Source organism: Ursus arctos, unplaced genomic scaffold, assembly GCF_023065955.2.
Source record: "Ursus arctos isolate Adak ecotype North America unplaced genomic scaffold, UrsArc2.0 scaffold_3, whole genome shotgun sequence".
Lineage (NCBI taxonomy): Eukaryota > Metazoa > Chordata > Mammalia > Carnivora > Ursidae > Ursus > Ursus arctos.
The window spans coordinates 84,868,483-84,894,746 of record NW_026622985.1 but is presented as its reverse complement, the minus strand read 5'-3'; the positions used below and the strand labels follow the sequence as shown (position 1 = coordinate 84,894,746).

At 50.5% G+C, this 26,264-nt stretch overlaps 1 protein-coding gene across 1 annotated transcript; it reads left to right on the top strand.

Annotated features, from left to right (window-relative positions):
• The first annotated feature begins 183 nt into the window (after window positions 1-183).
• WDR91 (WD repeat domain 91) lies at window positions 184-25,834 on the top strand. Its single transcript, XM_026511489.4, has 15 exons — window positions 184-363; window positions 1,716-1,895; window positions 2,457-2,664; window positions 4,298-4,380; window positions 5,310-5,440; window positions 6,526-6,691; window positions 14,287-14,442; window positions 14,940-15,133; window positions 15,845-15,995; window positions 17,343-17,437; window positions 17,597-17,765; window positions 20,027-20,135; window positions 20,810-20,922; window positions 22,357-22,554; window positions 25,300-25,834. Exons 1-15 carry the CDS (start codon window positions 241-243, stop codon window positions 25,462-25,464), a joined length of 2,241 nt encoding a protein of 746 aa, XP_026367274.1. The 5' UTR covers window positions 184-240; the 3' UTR covers window positions 25,465-25,834.
• Window positions 25,835-26,264: the final 430 nt, after the last annotated feature.

The following is a 26,264-nucleotide window of genomic DNA, read 5'->3' as shown; positions in this document are numbered from 1 at the left end:
AGGCGAGCAATGGGTCGTCCAGTCCCTCCTCCCGGCGGCTGAGGCTGACGGAAGCGGCTGGGCAGGGCTGGGGGCGGGGCCGGGGCGGGACCACAGGCGCGCGGCGCGCGACGCGTGCGGGCTGGTAGGCGGGCTGCGGCGTGACGTGCTTGGCGCCGGCGCCCGGCCCCGCCCCGCGCGGCCCAGGCCCCGCCCCTTCGTCCCTCGGCAGCTGCGGCCGCTCACGGCGCTGGCGCAGCGATGGCGGAGGCTGTGGAGCGCACTGACGAGTTGGTCCGGGAGTACCTGCTCTTCCGCGGCTTCACGCACACGCTGCGGCAGCTGGACGCCGAGATCAAGGCGGACAAGGAGAAAGGGTTCCGGGTGAGGGGCCGGCGGGCGCGGCGCCGCGCGGCAGAGGCGGCCCGGAGGGAGACCGGAGCGGGCTCCCCCCTAGCACTGCCCTCCCGGGCGGGAGCGGCGCTGTCACCGCGCCGGGGGGACCGTCGACATCAGCACGTCTGGCCCTAGCTTGACACATGAGGAACTGAGGTCCCGAGAGGGGACGTGACTTGCCTGAAGTTGCCCAGCGAGTCAGGAGCATCGCTGAGGCTGGAGCCCGGGTGCCCTGACTCCTGGTCCAGGTCTCCGTCCTCCACTTCAGCCTCCAAGCAGGTGCTGGCCAACTGGCCAGGATGGAGATAAGGCTTTTAGGAACTAAGGTTGGGTAGATAGTTGAGTTTGGGCAACAGAAGTATTCAAAAGTTGGCTTCTGATGGCATTGGGAGCAAAGGGGTCTGCAGCCCCAAATGTTAGCTGGGTTCAGGTATCTTTTGGTGTTTGTTTAAAATGGCTTTGTGGGTGACTTATTGGCAATTTCGCCTCCGCTGTTGAGGAAGACCTTGTACATTTTAAAACATTATATTTCCCCTGCTCAGACATGATTTTCTGTTGAGAAGTTCTTGGTATGTATATGTGTGTGATTTGTGTGTTTGCTGAGTCTAATTGGTGTTGACAGGTGAACAGAGAGAGGCAGTGAGCTAGCGGCAAGAGCCCTGGGGAAGTTAGGAGACCTGGGTTCTTGTCTTGCCAAAGTTAGTGGTACTTAGTGGCAAAAGCAAATGATTTCAGCTATCCAAGCCGCAGTGTCCTGCTCTGTAAGATGGGGGTGTTGGATTGGTATCTAAAACCTTTTCCAGACTGTGTCCTCTGGTGTGATTTCTCACATGGAGGTGACTTCTTTGGCCGACACTCTGAGCAGCTGCCAGGGCTTTAGTGGAGTTTCCATGGCTTGAAGGAGTCAGTGAGTGCATCTCTCCATGAGTCTAGGACTCCTGGAATGGTGGAGCTGGGAGGAGGAGGATGGAGGTTGTCTCTCTGTTTTTGGTTTTTGAACTCTTAGCTACTGAGACCAGAGAATCGAAATAATACTGTCAAGTTGGTTGAGTAAGCCAGACACTGATCCAACCAGGACCTAGACTCAGGTCTCCTGCTTTGTGCTTTTACGCTTGAAATTTCCATACTTGCTAGAGGGTCAAACCGCATATCTAACATCAGAAAATAACTCAAAAGCTATTACATTACTATGTTTCGAACGTTTTATAGATTGCTAATTTAAAAAACCTCTAACATTCAGAAGCCACAGCAAGAGGAAAAAGCTGCATTAACTCTGTAAAGTGATGGGAAAATTCTCTCTTGTCCTTCACCACCTTCTCCATCCCATCTTTCTCCACCAGGTGGACAAGATTGTGGACCAACTGCAGCAGTTAATGCAGGTGTATGACTTGGCTGCCCTTCGGGATTATTGGAGCTACCTGGAACGGAGGCTCTTCAGCCGCTTGGAGGATATATATAGACCCACCATCAACAAGCTGAAAACCAGCCTGTTCCGCTTTTATCTCGTCTACACCATCCAGGTGCTTGCTCCTTCAGGGATTCCTTGGAGAGAGTTCTTTGACCCTGAAATAGATTTTCGTTTAATTTCTAGGGAGGACTCTCTGTGTTCCTCTGGGAGAGGGTGGAACAGTCACAGTGCAAATTATTTTTGACTGTTTTCCTACTTTTTTCCCCTTCTCATCTGTAGATCAGCTGACTTGTCTTCCTCATTCCTATTTCCTCTCTTGTTTTAAGCACTTAAGCCTGCGTGGTGTTTCAAAGAATATAAGTAGCTGGGTTAAAGTTTGAGTAATAAAGATTATAGCTGACCTGGGGGAATAAGTCACTTAGATTATTTGAAAATCGACTAGGAATTAATTTTTAGGAGGCATTTATCTTCAGGGCTTCAGTTTAAACCAGCTTCTTGGAAATTACAAGGAACTTGAGAAAGGAGTGATGTCCTTTATGGCATTTATAGATTATATTTGTCCACTTACCTAGCAGGCTCATAACCAGAGCCTCTCTTTTGTGCAGTAATGATGAATCTTACTTTTGGGCTTCTCTCTCTTCCCCCTTTTGCTACCTTCTCTTTGTCTTGGCAGACAAACAGAAATGACAAAGCTCAAGAGTTCTTTGCAAAGCAGGCCACGGAGCTCCAGAACCAGGCTGAGTGGAAGGATTGGTTTGTCCTGCCCTTCCTGCCATCCCCAGACACCAACCCCACCTTTGCTACCTACTTCTCTCGACAGTGGGCTGATACCTTCATTGTGTCCCTGCACAACTTCCTGAGCGTCCTGTTTCAGTGCATGCATATCCTCTCAGCTGCCTGGGGCTGTGGGCTTAGTCTGAGGCTTCCAGACAACGTGATCAGTGGCCGCTGCTCTTGATGCAATTGTTTCTTCTACAAAATGCCCAAGCATCGTTGTCATGTGTTATGCGAGGGGGCTGTGGACAGATTGTGGTTATTTTTGTCAGCAGGCCAGGAAATCATAAATCTTCGTTGTGACGCTGCTGAAGTAATAGCTGACATGTATGAGTGGGGTTGGTAGTAGCAGTGGGGTACAAGCGCCTGGCGCTGCCAGGAGCCCTCAGATAGGGTCGAGCAGGGTCAGGGATTGGTAGGCAGCTGCTGTTCGGTGCAGCTGGCCAGCCTTGAGAATACCCTGTCTATGCATGCCCTATGCCCCTAAGGGTATTACTTGCCTTTATTGAGATTAGGTAGCAGGTCAGAATACTTCCTAGGCTAGAACTTCCTTCCTGTGTTCGTGTTTGGGTCACTCTCTGACAGTGACCTCACTGTTCCTCAACTTGCCAGAAAACAGAGCAGCTTTCAGAATATGCGTATGGATGTTTAAGAGAGGGAGAGTGTAAATAATTTGTAACCCACAATGTTTACCATTTTTTCATGGAAAGCCTTCATTCTTGGGGCCCAGGACATCCCCCAATGCTCATGCTCTTTAGGCTGAAATTCTAGAGGAGGAGAAGGGAACCTGGTTTGAAGGAACTGCCTGGTGAGTCATTGAGAAATTGGGTGTTGTAGGGGCCTACCCAAAGGTGGCCATTTTGGCCTCTGGGGGGGACATCTGGTAGAGGTAGGAAGGGTGCGCCTTCCTTTTGTGCTGTGGGTCTGAGTGTGAATTCCGCTCTTGCCAGGTATAAAAGCCCCTCCTCCTCCCTGTCTCCTACTGCTTTTTATCCTGAGGGCTTTCAGGCTAAACTAGCAGGGGGCTCAGCCTAGTGGTGGTTATGACATGACCGTATGGGCCCTCTAGGGAAATTGGAAATGTCAGTGAAGGTCTTTTCAGTGCAAGACAGTGCCCTGCAAACTAGGTCACACACATTTGAGCCACAGTTCACTTCCCCAGGACTGAAGTCCTTAGCCTGCTTTGTGTTCCTCTTGACTGAAACTGTTTAAGGTGGTGGGAAAGGCTGACACCCTGACCTAGAATGTGGCTATTCATAGCCTGGCATGGGACTGTCCAGTCTGCAGAAAGCTCTGTCCTCAGTCTACACCTTTGCTAGGAAAAGGTTCAGTCGGGAGAGGCAAGCCAAGTGGCTGAGCCTTCCGCCCAGATGGTAGACCAGCTGGCCCCTGGTGTTCCTTCTCAGTGTCTGCACTGACCTTGCTACTGCTTGCACTGGCTGCAGACGCCTCTGAATGTGAGCTCTTTACTGCTGGTGTTTGGGAGAAAACGCTCAGATTTAGATTTACGTCCTCTCTGTGGGCTGACCATCCAGATTGGCAAGAGTGTCTGTGAGTCTCTGGAGAAAGGCCAGACCCAGCATCAAGGGAGAGACTCCTTCATTCAGCTGTGGAGAGCCCGCAGGATCAAGTCTGTCCTCTGCTCCCTGTGACTCGTGTTCAAGGGTTTTGCTGCTGTGTCGAGAGTTTGGCAGACTTTTAATCATTTTGCAGGCAGACTTTTTCTTTAACTTTGTGTACCGGTTCCCGTGATCCTGAACTTTGATGCAGAATGCCAGAGGACCAACCAGGTCCAAGAAGAAAATGAAGTTCTTCGCCAGAAGGTTTGTTCTGAACACGCTTGCCTCTTGGGAAGAGCTTCTGCTTTTTGTGTGTGAAATTAGGTTGTGGTGGTGGAGGGCTGATTAAAAATAGGAAAGCACTAATCTCAGGTGCAAATGAGTCACCAGAGAGTCAGTATTGGAGATTTAGGGGCTGTAATAGTCTCTGGAAACCGGAGGTCGTGTTCATAATTTAAGTCCTATGTGTAGCACGAACAACATAGCAATGGCGATGAACTTTGAGAGGAGGAAGACTATGTGCTTTCCTATGTCTCTTTCGTACCCCCAGTTCTGTATATCCACATCTGTGTTGTTTACAGCCCACATATAATTTCATCGTTCCCCTCAGCTCCATGAGCCCCTAGTTGGGTAAAACGATGGAGCCGGGGGACCTGCATTTGCCTTTGCATTTTGTCTGAGGAGCACTTCTCTGTTGTTGAAATTAAGGCAACTGTAGGCCACATTTTCAAAAAAAGGAAGATTATAAGCTGTTTGCATTTTGGGCGGATGTATATATATTAATTTTTTTCAGGCATAAGGTCAAAAAATGCTGAACTTTGTTTAAAAAAAATTTTCCATGAGAGTTCCAGAATCTGATTTTGTAGATTTTCCAAAGAGCAAAGCAGGACTGGGTGGAGCTGTTTTTCTCAATGAATTCAGGAAGAAGCAAGTCAAATGATGAAAAGAAAAAAAAATGGGCTTGGTGTGTCTGACAGTTGTTGGTTTCTCACCTCACTGTAGTCAAGGAGCAGCTGCCACTGGCCCGTTTTCCCACTGCACGGTGCGCAGAGGGTGAGGCCGGCACCCCGAGGCTCAGGCCCAGGGGCCTCTGGAGCCAGCGAGGTGGGGTGTTGGATGTGATGCGTCTCCTGCGCCGTAGCGGGGGCAAGATGAGGTGAGATCACCATGTAACTCGCCCCGACCCCGTGCAGCTTTTTGCTTTGCAAGCCGAAATCCACCGCCTGAAGAAAGAGGAGCTGCAGCCAGAGGAGGAAGAGGCCTTGGTCCAGCACAAATTGCCTCCTTATGTCTCCAACATGGACCGCCTCGGGGACTCGGAACTGTGAGTGTGTGCCTGCTTCAGGGGGGGGGGGCTGTCCCCTCCTCTCATCTGTCCCCTATTGCCACACCCCGACCCCCCTGTTTCTGGTGACATGGCATTGCCAGAGAGCCTCCTTGGCCCTCACTGTTCCTTCCTGAGCTTTCTGAGTAAAGTCCCCTGGCTTTTAAGGCCCTCTCACCTCTGACCCTGCCCCGAGAGAGGGGGCGTGCACATCTGCGTAAATAAACACGGATGCTGTCGTAAAGCCTCGGGGAAGTGTGTGTGTGTGTGTGTGTGTGTGTGTGTGTGTAAGTAAAGGAGCGCCTTGAGATTGACAAGGTCGGCGCCTTGCAGGTTGGCTGCAGTCTGTGGTGAGTGCTCTTGCCCAAGGGTTTGAAGACATAGGCAAGTGGGGGGCGAGGCAACCTTAAAATACAGCCCGTGAAAACAGAGGCCCCAGCCAATGAGAGTAATGGTAGCAGTTGAAGAAACCATAGCACAGAGTGGTCACACAGCTAATGACTGGTGAGTCAGGATGCAAGGCCAGGCAGGCAGATTCTAAACCCACACGTGGCCAAGTGCTGTACCGGGTGAAACCCTCGTGTCTGAGCTGGCCCGGTCGAGTGGAAATCAAGGCGGGCCAAAAACACCACTTGAGAATTTGTACTTAAGCTTAAGTAAAAACAACCAGGTGCAGTTAATTTTATGGCGTATTTTATTTAGTCCAATATAGCCACGGTATTATTTCAGCATGGGATGAATAGAAACAAAGGATTCAGGAGGTATTTTGCACCATTTTCATGCTAAGACTTGAATTCCAGTGTGTATTCTGCACCTCCAGCCCATCTTGCAGGGGCTCAGCGGCGCATGTGGCCAGTGGCTGTTGGACAGCACAGCTCTGAGCTGCACCACGGCCCTCAGAGCACCGCAGGCGTCACCGCTGTGCCAGAGAGGCTGCCGGCTCCCTTGGGTACAGGAAAGAGTACCAAGGATAATGCTGCCTTAAAGCCGGGCCATGAACCTGGTGCCATCCGTAGCCCAGCAGGTGCTTTGGGTTCCCTCGGGTCCCCCTCCAGCCCTGTGACCTTGTGTGTCTGCTTGTCCAGAGCCATGGTGTGCAGCCAAAGGAACACTTCCCTGTCCCAGTCGCCTCGAGTGGGTTTCCTGTCCTCGCTGCTGCCTCAGAGTAAGAAGAGCCCCTCACGGTTGTCGCCTGCCCAGGCTCCCTCTCAGGCTCAGAGCTTGGCCAAGAAGGAGCCGTTCAGCGGTCAGGTGAGCGCAAGGCCTGCCTTTCTGACTCCTGCCAAGCGGCCCCTGACACCTGATGGTACTTTCAGACCTTATTTGTTCTCTCCTTAGGACTGATTTCTCTGTTCTGCTGGTGAGAGCCTAACTTCATATCTCACTCCCTTTCTTCCTTCCTCCCTGCCTTTCCCTCACACATTCGTGATGGGGCTGCGGGGTGAGGGCATAGATAAGAGCAGAGTGGAGGCACTGAGGCAGTGAGGAGGAAATACACTTTGCACAGCCTCCGCCGCCCCCCTTCCCCTCTTCCAGCCGCCGCTGAAGGCATTGTGGGCACAGTGAGACGGGAGGCAGGTGGGTGCTGCCGACCAAGGGTCAAGCCAGGTCTCAGACCCACCTCTAACCCAGAGGGACCTCTCCCCCAGCTCCCTGCCATCAATGCCACCTGCACTCCCGCACCCAGCCTGAAAGCCTGTGACAGCCTGCAGGGGAGCAGGTGCCTGGCAGTGAGACGTGTGCTTTGAATCTCTTTTCCTCATAAATTCCTCTGAACTCATGAGAGCTTGTGACTGGCATGTGGTGGCTTGAGGATGAATTCAAGCAATTCTGGGATTTTGATTTTTGGCGATAGAAAGCAGTATGTAGAGAAGGAGTAAATGAGAGTTACTGCTGAATCCGTGCATTGCGTTTACAAATTGGGATTTAACTGATTCCGCCAAGGCCTTTGGCCATTTTTCACTTTTAGAGACGCTTACAAGAGAATTTCTTTTATGCCAGTTCAGGTCCAAGCAGCCATGGGTCCCACTGGGGAGTTTTCGTGGCAGAGATGGTCAGAATTCATTGCTTTCAGCAGTGCCTTCCAGAGAGAAAGTTTAACAGACCCACGGTCACGCTTCACTGCTTGGACAGGAATCCTTTCTCTTTTAGTGTATGTTTGCCCGTTACAGATAAAGTCAGTCGTCATAATCGCTGCCTTCCTCTCCTACCTCCAGCCTTGGCTCAAGAACAGTTGCGAGTGACGCAGCAGTTTGGGGCTGCCCCCTGCAGCCGGGAAGCGGGGGTCTGCCCCACGGCCGGCGGGGCTGTTTCGCCATCGAAGTGTAGATGCCGAGCAGGACGCTGGAGAGGAAAGAGTGCAGGCTTTGGAGTCGGCGATGCACTTTCAGCCCCGGCTCCTTATGGAGCATCCTTGCTCAGCTTGCTTAATTAAAGTCACCCCAACTGGCTTGGGCTGGTATGAATACGTTCATTGCCTAGGGGGAGAATTCATTGAACTGGCCGACTGCACCCCAAGTATGTTGTAGCAGTGCTGGTTGTATCCGTGAAGGCACTGGCCTACTGGGGTCCCCGACTCAGCTCTGAGACCTGAGGTGCCAGCCATGCAAAATGACTCTCACCTGGCATTCATGAGGCCTGCGGCTGTCGCAGAGCCATCCCAGTGATGTCCACGGCTGGTTTTTCTGAATTCCAGTTCTGAGGAATGTGGCCGAGTAAGTTTTCCCGTTTGCTCTGCCGATCTCTGTCACAGTTCAGTATTTTCTAAGTGTAATGGGTGATGGATGGGGTGCTAGGTCTCTTGAAAAATGCATGAAATTGTGAAATTCAATTTCGCTGACTTAAAATGAAGGAAAACACGAGGATGGGTTCTTTGGGGTTAAGCCTGCGGCTTTGTTCTTTATGTGTTCAGGAACTAAGTGTCACATGGTGAGATGGGAATGGGATTGGAAATTGTTTGTGCAGTTCGTGTTCAAGGGATAAGGGTAAGAATGTAGTTCACAGCAAGCAGCCCTCGCCTCTAAAATACATTCAAACAGAACTTGGGTCACTGTGTGGTATGTTAACAGAGTGAAAGTAGCTCTCTTTCCATTCCATGAATGGGGGCGATAGATGTCTACCATCTGAAAAATCGAGCGGTGGGTCACTTGTAGTTTTATTAATTTGTTAATTAGACTCTGCACTGATGTTTCAATTCTGAAAATAACTAGTATATTTGAGGTTCGAGAAAATCAGAATTTTAGAGTTGGAGGAAGTTTAAAGATCATTTGGCCCCCCCCTCCTATTTTGTAGAGGAGGACATCCTCTGATTGATTGCCTCCTGTACTGCAGAGCTCACTACTTGTCAATGTGGGGATGCTTGCCTGTTAGAAAGCTGTTTGCAGAAACCTCTATAATTTTTATTTGCTGATCTTAGCTTTACCCTTCGAGCTACACAGAATAAGGCTTTTTGTTAGGACACTTACTGTCTTTCCACGCTGAGCACTCTGTTCATTCTTCCCTCTCCCCTCCACTGTCTCCATATGGCATGATTTCTGTACCCCTCACCATCCTGCTCCCCCTCTTCTGGGGCACATTCTAATGTTTTAATTCTTCTGTTACAATTAATATGCCAAATTTGAGTATACAATTCAAGATGCTCTCTTACCAGTACCACGTGCAGTTAGTTGTATGATCACTGCTTGTGATTTGAACGATACGTCGCTTTTAAGTTATAGAAAATGACATTGGCTTTTCCATGAGCCATGTTGCTTTGTTAGTGCCTATGAAGTGCTGTCTTTTTTTCACTTCTGACACAACAGAGCTCTCTTTCTCTATTATTAGTGAAGAAGCAAAAGAAAAACATAAGCTGTGTTATTACATTAGCAATAAATAAAATAATCAGGCTTTTCTGTTTTAAATATTATTTATATTTATTTTTAATATTTATTTAATATTTATTTAAATATTACTTATATATAACATTGTACATTTCGATCACATCAGCATTTTGCTGATGGGTCGTTGTAACTGTTGGTCATTTCTCTTGAAACATTCATGACATTATACATGCATGATATATGGTGATGCACTCTGGCTTTTATAGGAATCTGGAGGCAAAATTTAAGAAACAAGCAGAAGGAACTCTAAAACCACAGCTCCCAAGCTCCTCTGGGATCTCTTTACGGTAGTTCCCGACGGCACCTGCCCTTGCACTCCATCCTTCCCTCCAGCCTTATGATGCCACTCCTTCCACTCCCACTCAGGAAGCTATGGGACTGCTGGTTATTATAGACATAACCTTTAATTGGCTATAATGTAAAGAAAGCAAACTTCTGTGTTTGTAACTCTTATTAGTATCAAATTACTTCATAGCTACTGAGACATCAGCGGTAAGAACAGCTGCCCTTGGGGTTGTATCCATGGATTTTAACAGGACGGAGGAAGAGGGAGCCCTCTTCCACGTCTTTTGTTCTATAATTTTATGTGTGATGAGGGCCTGTCTTCTGAGTAGCTTTGTTTTACTTCAGGCGAGACCAGATTACTGGAACTTGTTTCCTGCCCCATCTGGATGACTGCCTGGTAAACTCTATTCAGGCCGCCAAAAATTAATTTATCTCTCTCTCCAGAGAGAAATGCAAAGGTGAAATGATAAAACACAGGTGAAAATATTTGTTCTGAACTGTAGGAGACAGATAGATTATGATAGAATATGACAATGTCATTTGGACCATGTGGAATGTTATGTGAATCTGGTAGTTTAGACTTTTATGAGGTTTGCTTTCAAAACTGTGAATTACCAGTGTTATCACAGTAAACATTTATGTAAGTTATGTACAGTTGTAGCTAGACACAAGTTTACCTTAACCTACATTTTAAGTGTTCCGTGGAGAGCTGTATTCATCAGCTTTTAGCAAGTTACCGGTTTTTGTTGTTCACCCTTCTTGAGTAAATAATGAGATGCAGCTGAAGGAGAGGCTCTCTCTAAGTCGGATCTGATAGCATCACGTGTAGGTCCATGGCTCTCTTGGCATAAACTCCTCTATCATTATAAAGGCAGTTTTTCAGCTCATTGTGATGCCCTTCATTAACAGCTGTTTGAATTTTCATTTTGGAGGATGGTCCAGCCCTTACCTGAGGACCTACCGGACGACTTCCTTGCCATCTTGACTTGGAGGGAAGCACTGCCTTTGTTCTGCTTCATGTTGTATTTTCTGTCCTGGCTGGGGAAGTGCTGTAAGTGACTTTTATGTCAGCTAGAGGAATTTAAAGTGCATCCCACGCCTCTCTCTTCCATCAGTATGGGCTCATTGAATGCTCTTAAGACTTAGCACCAAAAAGGGAAAAGCCAGTATTTCTCAGGTGTAGCAGGTGAGCAGGGGAAGAAGAGTGCCATGGAGTACCTGGCTGCCCTCTGTGGCAATACCCACCCTCGGGCCCCAGGCTGGATCCCCTGTGGTCCACCTACTTCCAGGGCATGAATGCAATATTGTATGCATCCTTTTCCCCTTTCTTCTCCAACGTCCAACGTAAAGATCTCTTGGTCCAGCTGATATATCTGTCACAACTACATAATAGTTGGTCCAGACTTTCTGAGACTTCCTCATTTGCCTGGATCCCATTACTTTGGAAAATAACCGTCAACCCGGGAAAGTGATTTTCCTTCTCCTCCCCACTGTGTACGTAGCTGGCTCTGGAGTTGCCATAGCCACGTTTAATCAGAAAACGTGGCCTCTACTGCCGTTTTTGTTTGTTTGTTTGCTTGTTTTTTGTCTTTTCTTTAGAATGTGAGAGCTTTTAGAGACACATTTTGGAATTCTTTTATTTTTTTTTTGAGTCTTTTTCTCTTGGTAAAGGTTTGTCTATTTTATCTTTTAAAAAACTGGCTGTTAATTTTATTGATCATTCATGTTGTCTTTTAAGTCTTTGTTTCATTTTCATTCTGATCTTCATTATTTCCTTTTTTCTAGCTTTGGGCTTCTTTTGTTTTTCTAGTTAACTTTGAGGAAGTTGCTCATTGGCGATCTTTCTCGTTTCTTGGTGCAGGCATTTATCGCTATGAATTTCCCTCTTAGAACTGCGCCTGCCGCATCTTACAAGTTTTGGTGTGCTGTGTTTCCATTTTCATTTGTCTCGAGATATTTTTTGGGTTTCTGTTCTGATTTCTGCTTTGATCCCTTTGTTGTTGAGGAACATGTTGTTTAATCTCCACCTACTTGTAAATTTTTAAATTTTCTTCTGATCGATTGATTTGTAGTTTGATACAATTATGATGCCTGGATATGATTTCAGTCTTCTCAAATTTATTAAGCCTTGTTTTGTGGCCTAACATGGTCTATCCTGGAAATGTTCCAGTGCTTGAGAAGAATGTATGTTCTGCTGCTTTTGGATGGAATGTTTTGAATCTGTCTTTTAGGTCCATCTAGTCTAAAATGTAGTTCAAGTGCAGTGTTTCCTTATTGATTTTCTGTCTGGATGGTCTATCGTTGAAAGTGGGGTATTAGAGTCCCCATTACTGCATTGCTGCCTGTTTCTCCTTGGTATTTGCTGGATATATTTAGGTGCTCCTGTGTCAGGTGCATAAATACTTAAAAGTGTCATATCCTCTAACTGGATGGACCCCTTCATCATTACATAATGACCTTCTTTGTTTCTTATCATAGTCTTAGCTTAAACTCTGTTTCGTCTGATACAAGTATAGCTACCTCTGTGGAAGTCTTCAGTCTGATTGCCCTCTTGATTAGAGATATGGGGAGGAATCAGTGGATTTGTATAATGAGGGCCCGCACCCTTGGATCATGTCCCAGGGAGTGAGCACAGCCCACCTGGGGACCACGTGAAGTATGCCATAGTTTCAAGACCTCTTCATATATCTTGACCACCTCTTACTTCTATATTGGTAAGAGAAGTCTTCTTGCACTTCCTACAACTGTGGAACCTCTTCAGTATTCCACGAACCATGGGTTACTTCTCAGAAATGGCCGGGAGTACCGCGAGAAGGGCCTTGTCTTTGTTCTGTTATTTAGCTCTGAGAACATGACATTTCTTCTTATCTTTTCTATTCACTGTCACTTTCTTCTCTGTGCTCTTTTCACGCAATTGCTTTCATCAGGTTTCTCAGAGCATGGGGTTTGCTGTCAGATTTGGTTGGGAATTCCACCTCTGTCCAGTTCTCCCTGTGTGAGCAGTCACTTAATCTAAGCCTCACTTCCTCCTGTTAAAATAATGGCCTCATCTTTATTTTAAGGGAACATTTGTAAAGTCCTTGGCATGGTGCCTTGTATATGGTCAGCATTCAATGAGTAATCTATTTTGGTGCTATTGTTGTTGTTGTGGGTTTTCTTCTTAGGTTATTTCTTTTATCTTGACTAAGAACCCTACTTCTCCCAAAATAAGCCAGAATTCTACTTTCCCTAGAAGAAACCTCTGTTACAAGCATAAGTGGATACCTGCGAGATCACCTCAGTCAGAAAAACAGAAATAACCAACACTGTGAAGGTCAGCTACAGTTAGGCTCCACATGAACTCATAGCCCTTTAAAATTTCCTTTTTAACTCTTCCTGCAGCTCCGGGGTCCCAAGGAATCTGTATTAATCATTTTAAGTTGTTTAGTATTAACATAAAGAATAGGAAGTAGAAGGAAGTAGAAAGCAACAAGCGGACTTTGGTTGAGTTTATTCTCTTGACTTACGTCTTGTGTGCAAGTGACTTGCCAAGAGGTTGGTCTCAAACCTGAGTGGCTGTTTGCATCCAGATCGCTTTGCTGAGAGTGTAAAATAAGGTGGAAGGAGGGGAGCAGTTTTGACCATCACAGTTTGTGGGAATACGGTTGGAAACAGCCCAGCCAGATAATCGGGAAAGGATGAGGTGACATTTCCTTTTGAAAAGGCTCTAGGGGCACCTGGGTAGCTCAGTTGGTTGAGCGTCCGACTCTTGATTTTGGCTTAGGTCATGATCTCAGGGTCATGGGATCAAGCGCCGAGTCAGGCTCTGTGCTCAGCAGGGAGTCTGCTTGGGATTCTGCCCCCTCCCCCATCTGCCCTTCCCCCTGTGCTTGCTCTCTCTCATAAATACATCTTTTAAAAAAATTAAAAATACATAAAAAGGCTCTAGATTAAGAATCTTCTCTCCATGGAAGTGGGTGGGTACTATTGAATTCATTTGCTCTAACCTTGGTCAACTTTGTCACTCCTGTCATGGAAAGGGGCCAGAAGATGCCAGTTTCTTTCCTGTCCAGTGTATCTTGCTCAAAGGTCCTTGAGTTTCCAACAATTTCTGTTAACAATTTCTGGTTTCCTAGTAATCATTTCCAAATACCTCAGTATTTGTTAACATCAGATGGCTTAGTCGTACACTTGGCCCAAAACAAGAGAGGGTATTGTGTTCCTTTTTGCCTCCAGAGAGGTGATTGTATGTTGCATAATTATTATTATTATTTTTTGTATTGCCCAAACATATAGTGCTGGCAGATGTTTCTAACACCTAGCATAGGGCCTGACCCCTCTCATAGTCATCGCTTAGTAAGCACGGATCTCCTCCCCCTTCGCTAGAGTTCATAGTTCTGGTTAGATGAAGGAGATGTATGTGTCTGTCTGCCAGTGAAGGATATGGCAGGCTGAGGAGTGCTGGTGACCTACCTCTTATAACAGGGGAGCAGAGAACCTAAAGGAGGGAGTGCAGACTGCTTGTGTCCCACTCTTGACTTTGCCTCTAGGCTGAGATGGCTCAGCACAATCTGGGGAGGAACCTTACCCAGGAGCTGTGGGGTAGAGAAGCTGCCCCCTGGCTTCTACTTTCCTCCTGGCTGAGGGGTGATGGCCTGGGCTGGCAGGAAGCGACACTTCACAGCCCAGTGTCTCACTCTGTAGACCGCTAAGGGGAAGGACGCAGCGTGCGGGCCCAAAGATGGGAAGAGCCTCTTCAGTGGGCTGGCGGCTGGGGAGTCCACCTGGTCACAGCACCGGCAGCGGCGCCTGCAGGATCATGGCAAAGAGAGGAAGGAGCTCTTGTCTACGATGTTGCAGGTATGGCTTGGTCTGGGCATCACACGACTGCCTGCGGGCACATCTGCGTGGCTGCTGTTGGGGGCCACGGAAGGAGGTGGGGTGGCACAGAGCCTGCTCTTACCTCTCCTGATTTCTGCCTAATACTATTAGTGGGTCACACGTTCTCTGAGGCTTGGCCCGAGAGACCTGCTTCCCTTGCCATGGCCGTGGAGGGTGGCAGTGTCCCCTGGCCTGGGTTATGTCTGGGGGAATAGGTAGTCGTCAGGGTGGTCAACACTGAGCGCACCAGGAGGCAGAGAAGGGCCATTGGCAGAGCAGGAACCTGCCTCTCCTGGGACAAGCTGGGTGCTGCCCTTGGCGTCCAGAGATCTTCTAGAGCCTGTGCCCGCTGAGAGCCTCCCCCAGCATGCTGTGGCCTGGCATCCTAGCTGTCCTGCAGCGGGTCCCCAGATGTGAAGGGCTGGACCCCATGCAGGCCCCACACAGCTGACTTGTCCCCACTTGGCTTGTCACAGAGCGCAGAGAAGAAGACTGAGGCTAGTGGCCCAGAGGCCGAGCCCTGCCCAGAGCTGCACGTGGAGGCGCTGGAGACGCTGACGCGGGCTTCTGCAACAGGTGCCGAGAGCGGAGGGGTCCGCCCCGAGCAGCCGTTCATTGTGCTGGGGCAGGAGGAGTATGGGGAGCACCACTCCTCCATCATGCACTGCAGGTGGGCCGGGGTCTGGGGGTCGGGGGGAGGCCCTAGCAGGCAGAGTGCTGACTGGGGTGGAGGGGCTGGCTCCCGGGGAAGCCTGGCTTATCAGGCTGTGTGTGTGAAGGTGTGGCAGACAGGAGGTCCACTCGGTGGGATGGTCCCTGACAGACCACGGTCATCCCTCCAGAGTCAGAGGAGGACTGGACAGCTGCTCTTGGCCTGGGTAGCCTCTCTGTCCTTTCTCACTGTGGGACGCTGAGTTTCAGGAACAAGTTACCTTTTATTTGAACTCCCTGAGACTTAATGTTAATTTGCTTTATGTTGCTTTACGTGTCGGTAAATCTTTACCATGCGTGAGTTTTTAGTTACGCATGATAAAAGCATGACATCTGTGAGAAGGCCTCATGGGCTGTGGCTTGCAGAGAGTGGGGGGCTTCCTGCCCGTGGCACTGCTGGCTCCGGAGCCGCGCTGCAGGAGGCGCGGCCGCCCAGGAATGGGGCTGTGTGCACCTTGCCTGCGGCTCGGCCCAGAATAGGTCCTTCGTAAGTAGTTCTTGGACAGGTGACTGAATGAATACTTCTAGAAATAGTCCACGCCCATCCTTGGAGCATAGGCAGTTTGGGAAACAGTTGAGAAGTCAGCAAAGCAATGCTCTGGGCACTAGCTGACGAGGATGGTGGGCTCAGGCAGGGGTGGTAACAGCTTCCTCCTCTCTTCCGTCTTAGAGTGGACTGCTCGGGGAGGAGGGTCGCCAGCTTAGATGTAGACGGGGTCATCAAAGTGTGGTCCTTCAACCCCATCATGCAGACCAAAGCGTCCTCCATCTCCAAGTCGCCGCTGCTGTCGCTAGAGTGGGCCACCAAGCGGGACAGGCTGGTGAGTGACGCCCGCCTTGTTGCCGTCTAAGTGAGGAGCTCCCGAGGCCGTCCCCCCGCGTCTGGCACCACAGGCTGAGCTGAGGCAGCTGAACCCAGCCCCTCCCTTCTCTCTTCCTGAGGACTGGGGGACACACATCCAGGCCGTCCCGGTAGGCTCGTGTTTGGGGGCAATAGGGAAGTTATGAGATTCACAGGAGTTGAAATCAGATGGTAGTGGGACCTGGAAACCACTCCTGTCTGGTGGGGGAGTGCTGCTTCCTCTCTGCCTGGGGAGACACCGGCTTGCCTCCCGTTCTCCCTCGTCATCTCCCGTCGTCTGTCCAGTTTCTGATAACCCACCACAGACGTTCTCAGCTGCCCCTCCTCCTGCTGAGACCCCTCCCTGGGGAATGCTCCCCGGGAAGCAGTTTAGGCTGGTGAGGTTGGTGTCCTGTTTGGGGTCTCCACAGGTCTACTACAGTGCTATTAGTACAGTGTTCTTTTTCCTTCTAAACTTCACTATAGGAGAGAGACTTTGTAGTTAAGGAGGTAAAGTTGATTTATAGTGTTTTCTTTCATTGTATTCCGTTTCGAGGAGATCATACAAGGCAGCCCAAGGGGCAAACCTCATTGTTTCTTTTTGTTTTTTTTTTTTAAATAATTTTTGACAACCTGTAGGAATTATCCTTATGGTGCTAAGATCTCAGTTATCATGTGCAAGTATTAATCTGCCAGTGTTAATTTGAGGTAAGAATGTAGGTGATACTCCTGGGGGATATCCTCAGACCTGCTTCTGGTGCTTTCTTCTGGCAGTATCCATTATTATTTTTGAAGCTTTTTACCCAGTAAATCACAAATGCCTGAAGGCAAGCTTAGCCTTTTCTACTTTTGTGGAGGCCGTTACAGGCGCAGAGCCAGAGCTGTCCCCAGAATGTGCCATTGGAGCAGGCAACCAGGGGGCAGTCCCCAGGGAGTTGTGTGGGGTAGATGAGGAGCAAGAAGGGAGGATGGGAACTGCCGGGGTTTAAGGCTGACAGAAAAGAAGGGAAGGTCAGAGGGCCGCATTTTAATCAACCAGCGCATTTCCAGGTATACATGAGGTGATACCTCTCTCCCTGTCCATAGATTCCTTTTGAAGTTTCGCTTCTGTTCAGGGTCACCTCGGATGTCTTCATGTAATTTTTAAATGAGGTCCATTTTAGCCAGATTTCACCTGAGTGCGTGGAGGTGTGTGGGGGCGGGGCCTCACCCCGCAGCCTGCCCAGACCCGCACCTCCCAGGAGTGGGCCTGGACCCGCAGTGGTCCTCCCTGACCGGGCCTGACCCCCGTGCTGTTCTTCGCATCCCCCGCCCCTTCTCATTCCAGCTCCTGCTGGGCAGTGGTGTGGGGACGGTGCGTCTTTATGACACGGAAGCCAAGAAGAATCTCTGTGAGATCAACATCAACGACGATATGCCCAGGTGAGTGGGAGGCCACTGCCCACACCCGCCGCGCTCTTCAGGGCCTGCTTCTGTGCTAGGCCTTCTGCCCCATCCCCCTCTCAGGACGAGCCTCAGAGCTGAAGCCTGTCTTCCTCTGGGGACAGGCGGAGTGCTGACCTGGCCCCACGTGTATTGCAGAATCCTGTCGCTTGCGTGCAGCCCCAACGGGGCCTCTTTCGTCTGTTCGGCCGCAGCTCCGAGCCTCGCTTCCCAGGTGGACGTCTCGGCTCCGGATATCGGCAGCAAGGGTACTAACCAGGTTCCTGGCAAGTTGCTGCTGTGGGACACGAAGACCATGAAGCAGCAGGTGCAGGCCTGCCCCTGGGTCTCCCCGTGGGTCTTTGTGGGGTCCCGCCCCTGGGGTAGCACTGCGCCTTCGCGTCCCTCTTTCCGATGAGCCTCATCCTCTCTTCGCTTCAGTCTCCTCAGGTTTCAGCCGGTGAAGCAGGTTCAGAGTTGAAGTGTTGAGAAGTAGGAGCGCTCCAGTTGGGCAGATCGCTAGCACTGAGGTCATGGAGAATTGTGCCACAGACTTAGAAGTCACACAGCCTATCAGAGGGCCCTCGTGCTTTATTACATTTTTTTAAATTTCATTTTGTTTATATTGAAAGGCTTTAAATTTTTTTTTGAGCAGTTCTGGTTCCCATCAAAATTGGGAGCAGGGTCCAGAGATCTCCCGTTTACTCCCTGCTGTTCCCCCAGCAGAGCGGCGCTCTCGTTACAACGGAGGCACCCGCAGTGACACAGCTGATCGCCTCATGCTCCCAGTCCACCTTCGGGCTCAGTCTTGGTGTCGTTCATTGTCTGGGTTCGGACAGATGTGTGAGGACGTGTATCCACCGTCATGGTAGCACACAGGCCGTTTTCACTAAACTGCCTGAAGATCCTCTGTGTGCCTCGGGCTCATCCCCCCGCCCCTCAGACCTTGGCAGCCGCCCATCTTGATCCTGTCTCCATAGCTTCACTTTCCCCATCACATCGTGTAGTCGGAGTCTTGCAGCTTGGTCACACTGGCTCCTTTCACTTTGTGTTGTGTGCTCAGGCGGCTTCTTTTTTAGGAGACAAGTGGAGTCTGACTCCCCGTAAGGTCGTGTTGCATAAAGCTGCCAGCAGCAGCTGATAGTGAGGACACGTGCAGGCTCTTTTTTTTTTTTTTTTTCAAGATTTGATTTATTTATTTGACACAGAGAAAGAGCGCCCAAGCAGGGGGAGCAGCAGGCAGAGGGAGAAGGAGAAGCAGGCTCCCCACTGAGCAGGGAGCCCGACACGGGGCTCCACCCTAGGACCCTGGGATCATGACCTGAGCCGAAAGCAAATGCTTAATCCACTGAGCCACCCAGGCGCCCCACACGCAGGTTCTTGAGAAGTGACAGCCACACGAAGGCTGGCTCGTGGGGCCACCTGGCCCACCTGCCTCAGGAGCCGAGGACTACCCACCCACTGTGGTGGGTGCTTGCTGCTGTGACCCTAAGCCCTTCGAGAGAGAAATGATATGTAAACTCACACATTTAGAAGGCAGTGATGTTTCTTATTGAAATTAGTTTCGGGGCACGAATGTGATGTGGCCCTTGCGTTGAACAGATGGGTTCCCGAAGTCACTGGACGCTGGGCAGGGTCCCTGTTTGCGCCTCCCTGCACCTGCCTGTAGAGATGGGGTGCATTCCCCTCTGGGAATCTCCCCAGAGCACAGGGATCAGGGCCCCACTGGAGTTCTTGACCGCCGTGCCCCACCACCTCTGTTCTCCTCCCGAGTTTTCCTCATCTTAGCAAATGCGCCCCACTGAGAAACTACGTGCCTTTCTGGAGCCACCCTTCTGCCTCACCCTGCAGAATCCGTGAGCCGACATTGTCAACTCCACCTGCGAACGGTTTCCGTTCTGCCCACTTCTCTGCACTTCCAGGGACACGCCCTAGACTGGTTCTTGAGTGCCCCTCACCGGACGCCGCTCGACCTGCAGTGGTGCACCGACCCACTGCAGGGAATGACAGACCCCAGAGCATGTCACAGCGCTCCCTGTTCCTCCAGATTTCCCGTCCACACTCCCTCAGGGCCCCCTTGGTCTGCCCTTCCCACTGCTCCAGCCTCGGGGTATGTCCTGCAGCCATAGGCCCTCCCTGAGTACTGTCCCCCACGCACTGTCCCTTCCCAGGAGAGGTCTTATCCCCGCCCCATCTGGCGCACATCCGGCCTCCAGCACCTCTCAGTGCTTCACCTTGTACAGCCCAGCTTAGTTAGATCCTTCTTCATCTTTCTCTTTGCCTCAAAGGTACTTAGGGTAGTTTCATGTTTACTTGTTATCTTTGAAGTTTTAATGAAATACTGAGTACATACAAAAGAATCTTGCAATCAGAGGTGTGCAGTATAATGAGAAGAGAAGCTGTAACATGAGCACCTAGGTACTGTCACAGTTGGAAAGTGGAACCTTCTAGCACTTTTCATGTACTCGTGCACCCTCCCCCATCTTGGTCCCCTTCCCTTTTCAGACAGAATTTGTCTTGAATATTGGGTTGTTAGTCTACAATTTCAAATTTAGTTTGTTTTTTGTTTTTTGTTTTTTTTATAACTAGCTCCAGTTCTCTCTGGACCCCGAGCCCATTGCCATCAACTGCACAGCCTTCAATCACAATGGGAACCTGCTGGTCACAGGGGCGGCTGATGGTGTCATCCGGCTGTTTGGTAAGCAGCTGCACTCATGGCCATCTGGTCCCCTCCTTCAGTGGCTCAAAGAAGAGAGTTGCATTTTTGCTGGCTGGGCTGGAAGCTATTGCAGAAGCCCACCCATTTTATGATGCTTGGAATAGAGCTTAACAGTAGTCCAAGTCTACTCTTTTCAAAACCTCTGTAATCAGTCCCGTTGCGCACAGTTGGTGTCCGTGGACCTGGGAGTGGTGGGGCTTAGCAGTCCCTGAGTCTGACGCACTGTTTGAAGAGCCCTGTGCAGGCCCGCCCCAGGAGACTCCGAGAGTCTGGGAGGGAACCGGGGACCGTATCTAGCAGATCCCCCAGACGCCCTGTGGGACCTTACAGGGGCCTCCTAGGAAGGATTTGTTTGTCTCCCTAGACTTGTGTGCTTCCCATATGAGCTCAGGCTCCGTCCAGGGATTCCTGAACCTCATTTTTGACCCAGGAAGAAAAGCTTCAATTTTAGATTTGGTAAATCGATGATTAATTCACTGGAGGAGAGAGCTTTTTGGCAGGGGTCAGCTGTGTGATACCTGTAGGTTCCAGGAGGCCCTGTGACTCTAGAACAGTTCCTGCCCTGTGGCCGGAGGGCAGAAGGTGCCTCCTGTCCCGGGTGGACGTGTCCCCGGGGCCCGGGCGGGGGTCTGAGCGGCATCTCATTGCCTCAGACATGCAGCAGCACGAGTGCGCCATGAGCTGGAAGGCCCACTGCGGGGAGGTCTACTCCGTGGAGTTCAGTTACGACGAGAACACCGTGTATAGTATCGGCGAGGACGGGAAGGTAGGTGGGAGCAGGATTTTGCTGGGGAACTCTTCTTCCTCTGGCTTAGGCATCGGAGATTCCAGAGAGCACCAGGGTAGCATGAGGGGCTGAGATGAATCCCTGGCCTTGGGCCCCTCTCTGCCTCAGCGTGTCATCCACATGGGAGGGGTAGTCATAGTCACCAGTCTCGGGACCGTTGTGAGGTCTGAACAAGCGTGGCGGGAGTTGGTGATTAGGAAATGGGAGAACCTAACCTCCCTTCTAGTTGCAGCAGAAGTGACTCTTCCCGCTCTAGGTGGATTGGGGGAGAGGGTCCAGATTAGGCCCTGGTTGGGCTGACCTAGGTCATTGGTGTCACAGCACGATGTGTAGAGTTTCTTCCTAGAGGCAGTGCAGATAGGCCTGAGCGGAGTAAAAAGGAAGCGGCAGCGATAAAAAGTGAGGATAAGTGCCCCCTTGTGTATTCTTTCTGGAAGGACACAGTAGGATCCATGGAAAGGGAGCTGGGGGTGGGAGGAGGGCAGGCAGAGGTGGGAGGAAGACTTGGTTTCCATGTATACCCTCCTGTTCCTTTGGATTTTGTTCTGTGTACCTGTATTTTTTTTTAAGATTTTATTTATTTATTAGACAGAGATAGAGACAGCCAGCGAGAGAGGGAACACAAGCAGGGGCAGTGGGAGAGGAAGAAGCAGGCTCATAGCGGAGGAGCCTGACGTGGGGCTCGATCCCATAACACCGGGATCACGCCCTGAGCCGAAGGCAGACGCTTAACTGCTGTGCCACCCAGGCGCCCCTCTGTGTACCTGTATTATTCATTGAAAACTGTAATTACAAAGTAAATTCTTCATTTGAAAACTATGGGAAGGGATTTTTAAGTTAAAGCTTGACTTCCTGTTTATTTGAGTAGGATTCTCAGTGAAGAGGTGGTCACAGAGGCAGCCTGTCCACCGTGTAGACTAAAGGATCATGTACAGTGCAGTCCGTGAAGCTAGTGTATAACGATACTTCTCATGGTCAGTTGATTACACTGCTGAGACAGCGGGAAGATATTTGGAATTTATCCTCTCTCTTAAGTCAGAAAAGCCCAGTTGGGTTCTAACCCTAGAAACAACAACAACAGTAATAATAACGATCACTTGGAGCGTTCCCCCTGCTTGAGAGACGGGAATCCAAACATGGGCAATTGCCTAACCTTTTCCTCTCCTGAAGTCAGGCCAGAAAGTTCAGGCTGTAGTGTGAAGTTGCAGGTTCTTTCTAAGATGTTCTTCTCTAAAAAAGTGTTTAAATTGTGTTGGGAAAAGAGAGACTGAGGGGTCATCCCACTGCCTTTCCTGGTGGCCTGTCGACCCACCACCTCTGCCCTGGGCTCCGTCCTCCTCTCAGGCCTGGCCCTGGGGGAGCCCCGGCCAGCCCCTGCTGAAAGAGCGTTCATGTTGTGCTTTGTGGGTGCAGTTCATCCAGTGGAACATCCACAGGAGTGGTCTGAAGGTGTCTGAGTACGGCCTCCCCGCCGACGCCACGGGCCCCTTCGTGCTGTCGGGTTACAGCGGCTACAAGCAGGTTCAAGTCCCCCGGGGCCGACTCTTCGCTTTTGACTCAGAGGGAAATTACATGCTGACATGTTCTGCCACAGGAGGCGTCATCTACAAGGTACAGGGGGCTGTCGCGGTGGGCAGGGAGTTCCTCCCTGGAGTGTGGGCCGGTCTGAGCCGGCTGAGCGTGGAGAAGCCTCTGACCAAGGGTGGATGGTGCCTGCGGCCGCGTGGCTGCAGGCCAGGCAAGGGGGCCGGTCCTCAGCTCCCAGTGGGGACAGGGCGTGCTCGTCCTTTTCTCTCATTTGCTGTCGTTTCACAAGATTCTGGCCCTTCTCTGCTTTTGTTTCTTGGGAATAATGTCTATCATAGAAAACATGAAGGGATAGGGAGGAGCATTGGGAAGTGTTTTGGGTTGGGGGAACGTACCGTACGTGGGCAAGTGCTTCTGTGGTCTGCTTTAGTGATTCTGATCTGATGTAGATTTATTATCTTATTGGAGGTCCCATGGGTCACGGACGATACAGTCCACGGCCAAGGCAGAAATCTGGGGGTGTGATTGATCGCACCAGGATGTAAGTGGTTTTGGCCCTCATTCTATGTGCTTGTTTTAATTCTCATGTCTGAGCTGCTCTGGTTCATGTGCTTTTTGTCCCCACTGAGGGACACCCACGGAAGCAGTATTATCCTGGGGGGAGTGGAGAAACAGGACAGGCAGACAGGGCACTCTGCTTCCTGCTCCTGGCCAGTGTGGGGACTCCTCAGGGAAAGACATGATGAAGCTCTTCTATTTTACTTCTCAGACAGACTAGTGATAAGCGTTTGAGTTGTAGTCTAAGCATATGTTTGTTTTTTAAGATTTTATTTGTTAAAGAGTTCACCTGCACCCGCATGAGCAGTGGGGGAGGGGCAGAGGGAGAAGCAGGCTTCCTGCTGAGCAGAGAGCCTGACGGGACTCTATCCCAGGACCCTGGGATCATGACCTGAGCTGAAGACAGCTGCTTAACTGACTGAGCCCCGCAGGGGCTCCTAAGCATATGTTTTTGGCAAACCAGTTCTTGGCCTCAGTGGTAACTCTTTGCGTAATAGTAGTGTTTATTTAGTCTGTAGGTATAGGGTCACAAGAAGAATGTTCCCTGCCCGGGCTGTCCGTGCCCTCATCCCTCTGTGGGCAGCACGTGCTGTGGACAGCAGTTGTGTGTAGGTGTCGGCCTAGGCGCTGCGGAGCGCACGGGGTCTGCGATCCTGCTCTCGTGGGGCTCACACTCAAAACACCCCCACCAGGGACAAGGCAGGGGCTGAGTCCTCAGGGGAGACCCCAGGCCGGGGGGGAGGGTATGGATTTGAGGCCTTCGGAGGAGGAGGAGTTGGGGAGGACAGGTAGTGAGGCAGGCCTTGGGGCCCCCCCCAGGAGAGAGGCAAGTGAGAGCACTGGGATGGGGGGAGGGGAGGGGGGTGCAGAGGTGTCGCGTCGGGAGCCATCTAGACTGTTTGTTTGTTTTTTTTTTAATGTTTTTTTATTATATTATGTTAGTCACCATACAATACATCCCCGGTTTCCGATGTAAAGTTCGATGATTCATTAGTTGCGTATAACACCCAGTGCACCATGCAATATGTGCCCTCCTTACTACCCATCTAGACTGTTGGTCCGGAGCGTGGCACCGGGTAATGCGGGCTTACCATCAGGGAGGCACCTCTTTTCCACAGAGGATGACGCATTGAGTGGCTCTTCCCTTCTTAAAATTAGCTCTGTAATTTCTTATAATTGCTATTAGAAGATGCTGTAAAAAGCTTGTTTGCAAGCCTGATTGTATTTTAGTATTCAAAAACTGAGTTTCAGTTAGGCTGTACTTTGCTCTGTGTATGATTTTATGTGTGTTGTGTGTATGTTTGTGTATTTTTAATCATGAGCCTCAGTCACTTGTTATTCGTCCCGATCAGGCTTTGTCATTTGTCCGGGATGCTTCCTCCTCTCCTGTCCTCTTGCAGCTGGGTGGGGATGAGAAGGTTCTGGAATTCTGATTGAGCCGGGGTGGCTACTGTGGGCTGACGATCGCCATCAGACTTGCTCTATAACCAATGAATGGGTTGGAAGATTTCCCTCTGTATAATTTTTGAAATGCTAGTTATGGGGTCTAATTGCTTAAGGAATATCATGAATTTTAGATCCCATTTTTACAGTCTTTGAACAATCTGTGATTTTTAAAGATGTTTTCTCCAGAAGGCCAACGACTTCTGTTTCCTACTCATGAGTGTTGTCTGTCGCTGGATTGATCATTATTCACTGTGCTCCTGGCTTCCCCTTCTTTCTTCCCTTCTGGCTCTTCATGGCTGTGGGCTGAGTCCCGGGAGGCTGGTGCTGGTGGGCAAGGGAGAGCCCTGCTCACGTCTTCAGGGGCCTCTGTGGCGGCACTGTGCTGGCTGCTGCAGGAGAGGACTGACATCCCGCCCTCCCGCAGCTTGCATTCCGGGGGAAGTAATGGGCAACACAGTAGCAGATGCATGATCTAATGCTGGGGAGCAGTAAGCCATGCAGGAAAGGAACTGGGTGTAGTTTGGGGTGGGTGCAGAAGGCACCGGCCCACAGGGAGTTCAAGGTGGCAGAAAACATTCTCTTGTCTTTTCGAGCATATGATATTGTCTTCCACCTAAGACAAAGGAATATTCATAGTTGGGACAGTGAAGGCATTTCCTGGCCCAAGGAATTAAACTGAGATCTTCTGGAAAGGGAAAGGTGGATGTGTGCCTGGGCACGTCCTCAGATTGGGATGGCAGCCCCCAGGCTTGAGGCAGTCTGGTGGATAAAGTGGCTGTGTTTGTGAACAGTGCCTGCTGACGTCTCCTCTCTCCTGTTTTGCAGCTGGGCGGGGATGAGAAGGTTCTGGAGAGCTGCTTGAGCCTGGGTGGCCACCGAGCCCCTGTGGTCACTGTGGACTGGAGCACGGCCATGGACTGTGGGACATGCCTCACTGCCTCCATGGATGGCAAGATCAAGCTGACCACCCTGCTGGCTCATAAACTCTGATGGGACCCGCCCCGAGGGACACCCACGGAAGCAGTATTATCCTGGGGGGAGTGGAGAAACGGGATAGGAAGACAGGGCGCTCTCCTTCCCGCTCCTGGCCAGTGTGGGGACTCCTCAGGGAAAGACAGGGAACTCCGGCTCTGTCTGGCTGCAGAGACTGGACGGGAGCCACATTGAGTCGTAGCACGAGTGCCCAGAGACCAGCACGCTGGGCTGTGCAAGAGGCATGCTCCAGGTGGCGGGAGGAAAGTTCAGGAAGCAAGAGATACAGCATGATGGCTGCTCTGTTGGCCCAGGAGGAATTGACAGTATTTTGTATATATATGCTCATTTTTCATCTTTTTTTAAAAAAAGAATGCTCTCACGGTCACCTGGTATCTCTTTCTGGAACACATGCGTGCAGCAGAGCGTCTCCCTTAGCCCTTTGCCCTTGGAGAGGCAGATGTTCCGACGGAGCTGGTCAGCTGTGAGCCGAGGCCCTGCGTGGCAGCTGTGGCCAGCTGTGGGGCTGAACCGTGTGGGAGGTTTGCTTGTGGCTTTGCCTTAGAGCTAGGCCGTCCTGCCTCCCACTGCGCTGGCTAGCTAAGGTTTGTTTGTGCTCTTCCTCTTTCTTTGGGCTCCAGTCAAGGAGGTCATAGTATTCCTTTTCTTCCCTGCGTTGGTGGAGCTTCTCGGGATGAGGTTAGGGTTTGAGGCCTCTGATTCCAGCCGCCCAATCCACCTGGGTGTCCCCGTCCCTCTGCCACTGGGGCTCCACTCATTCTGTCACCTTCGCATCTTTGAGGTGGGCCGGAGCCGCC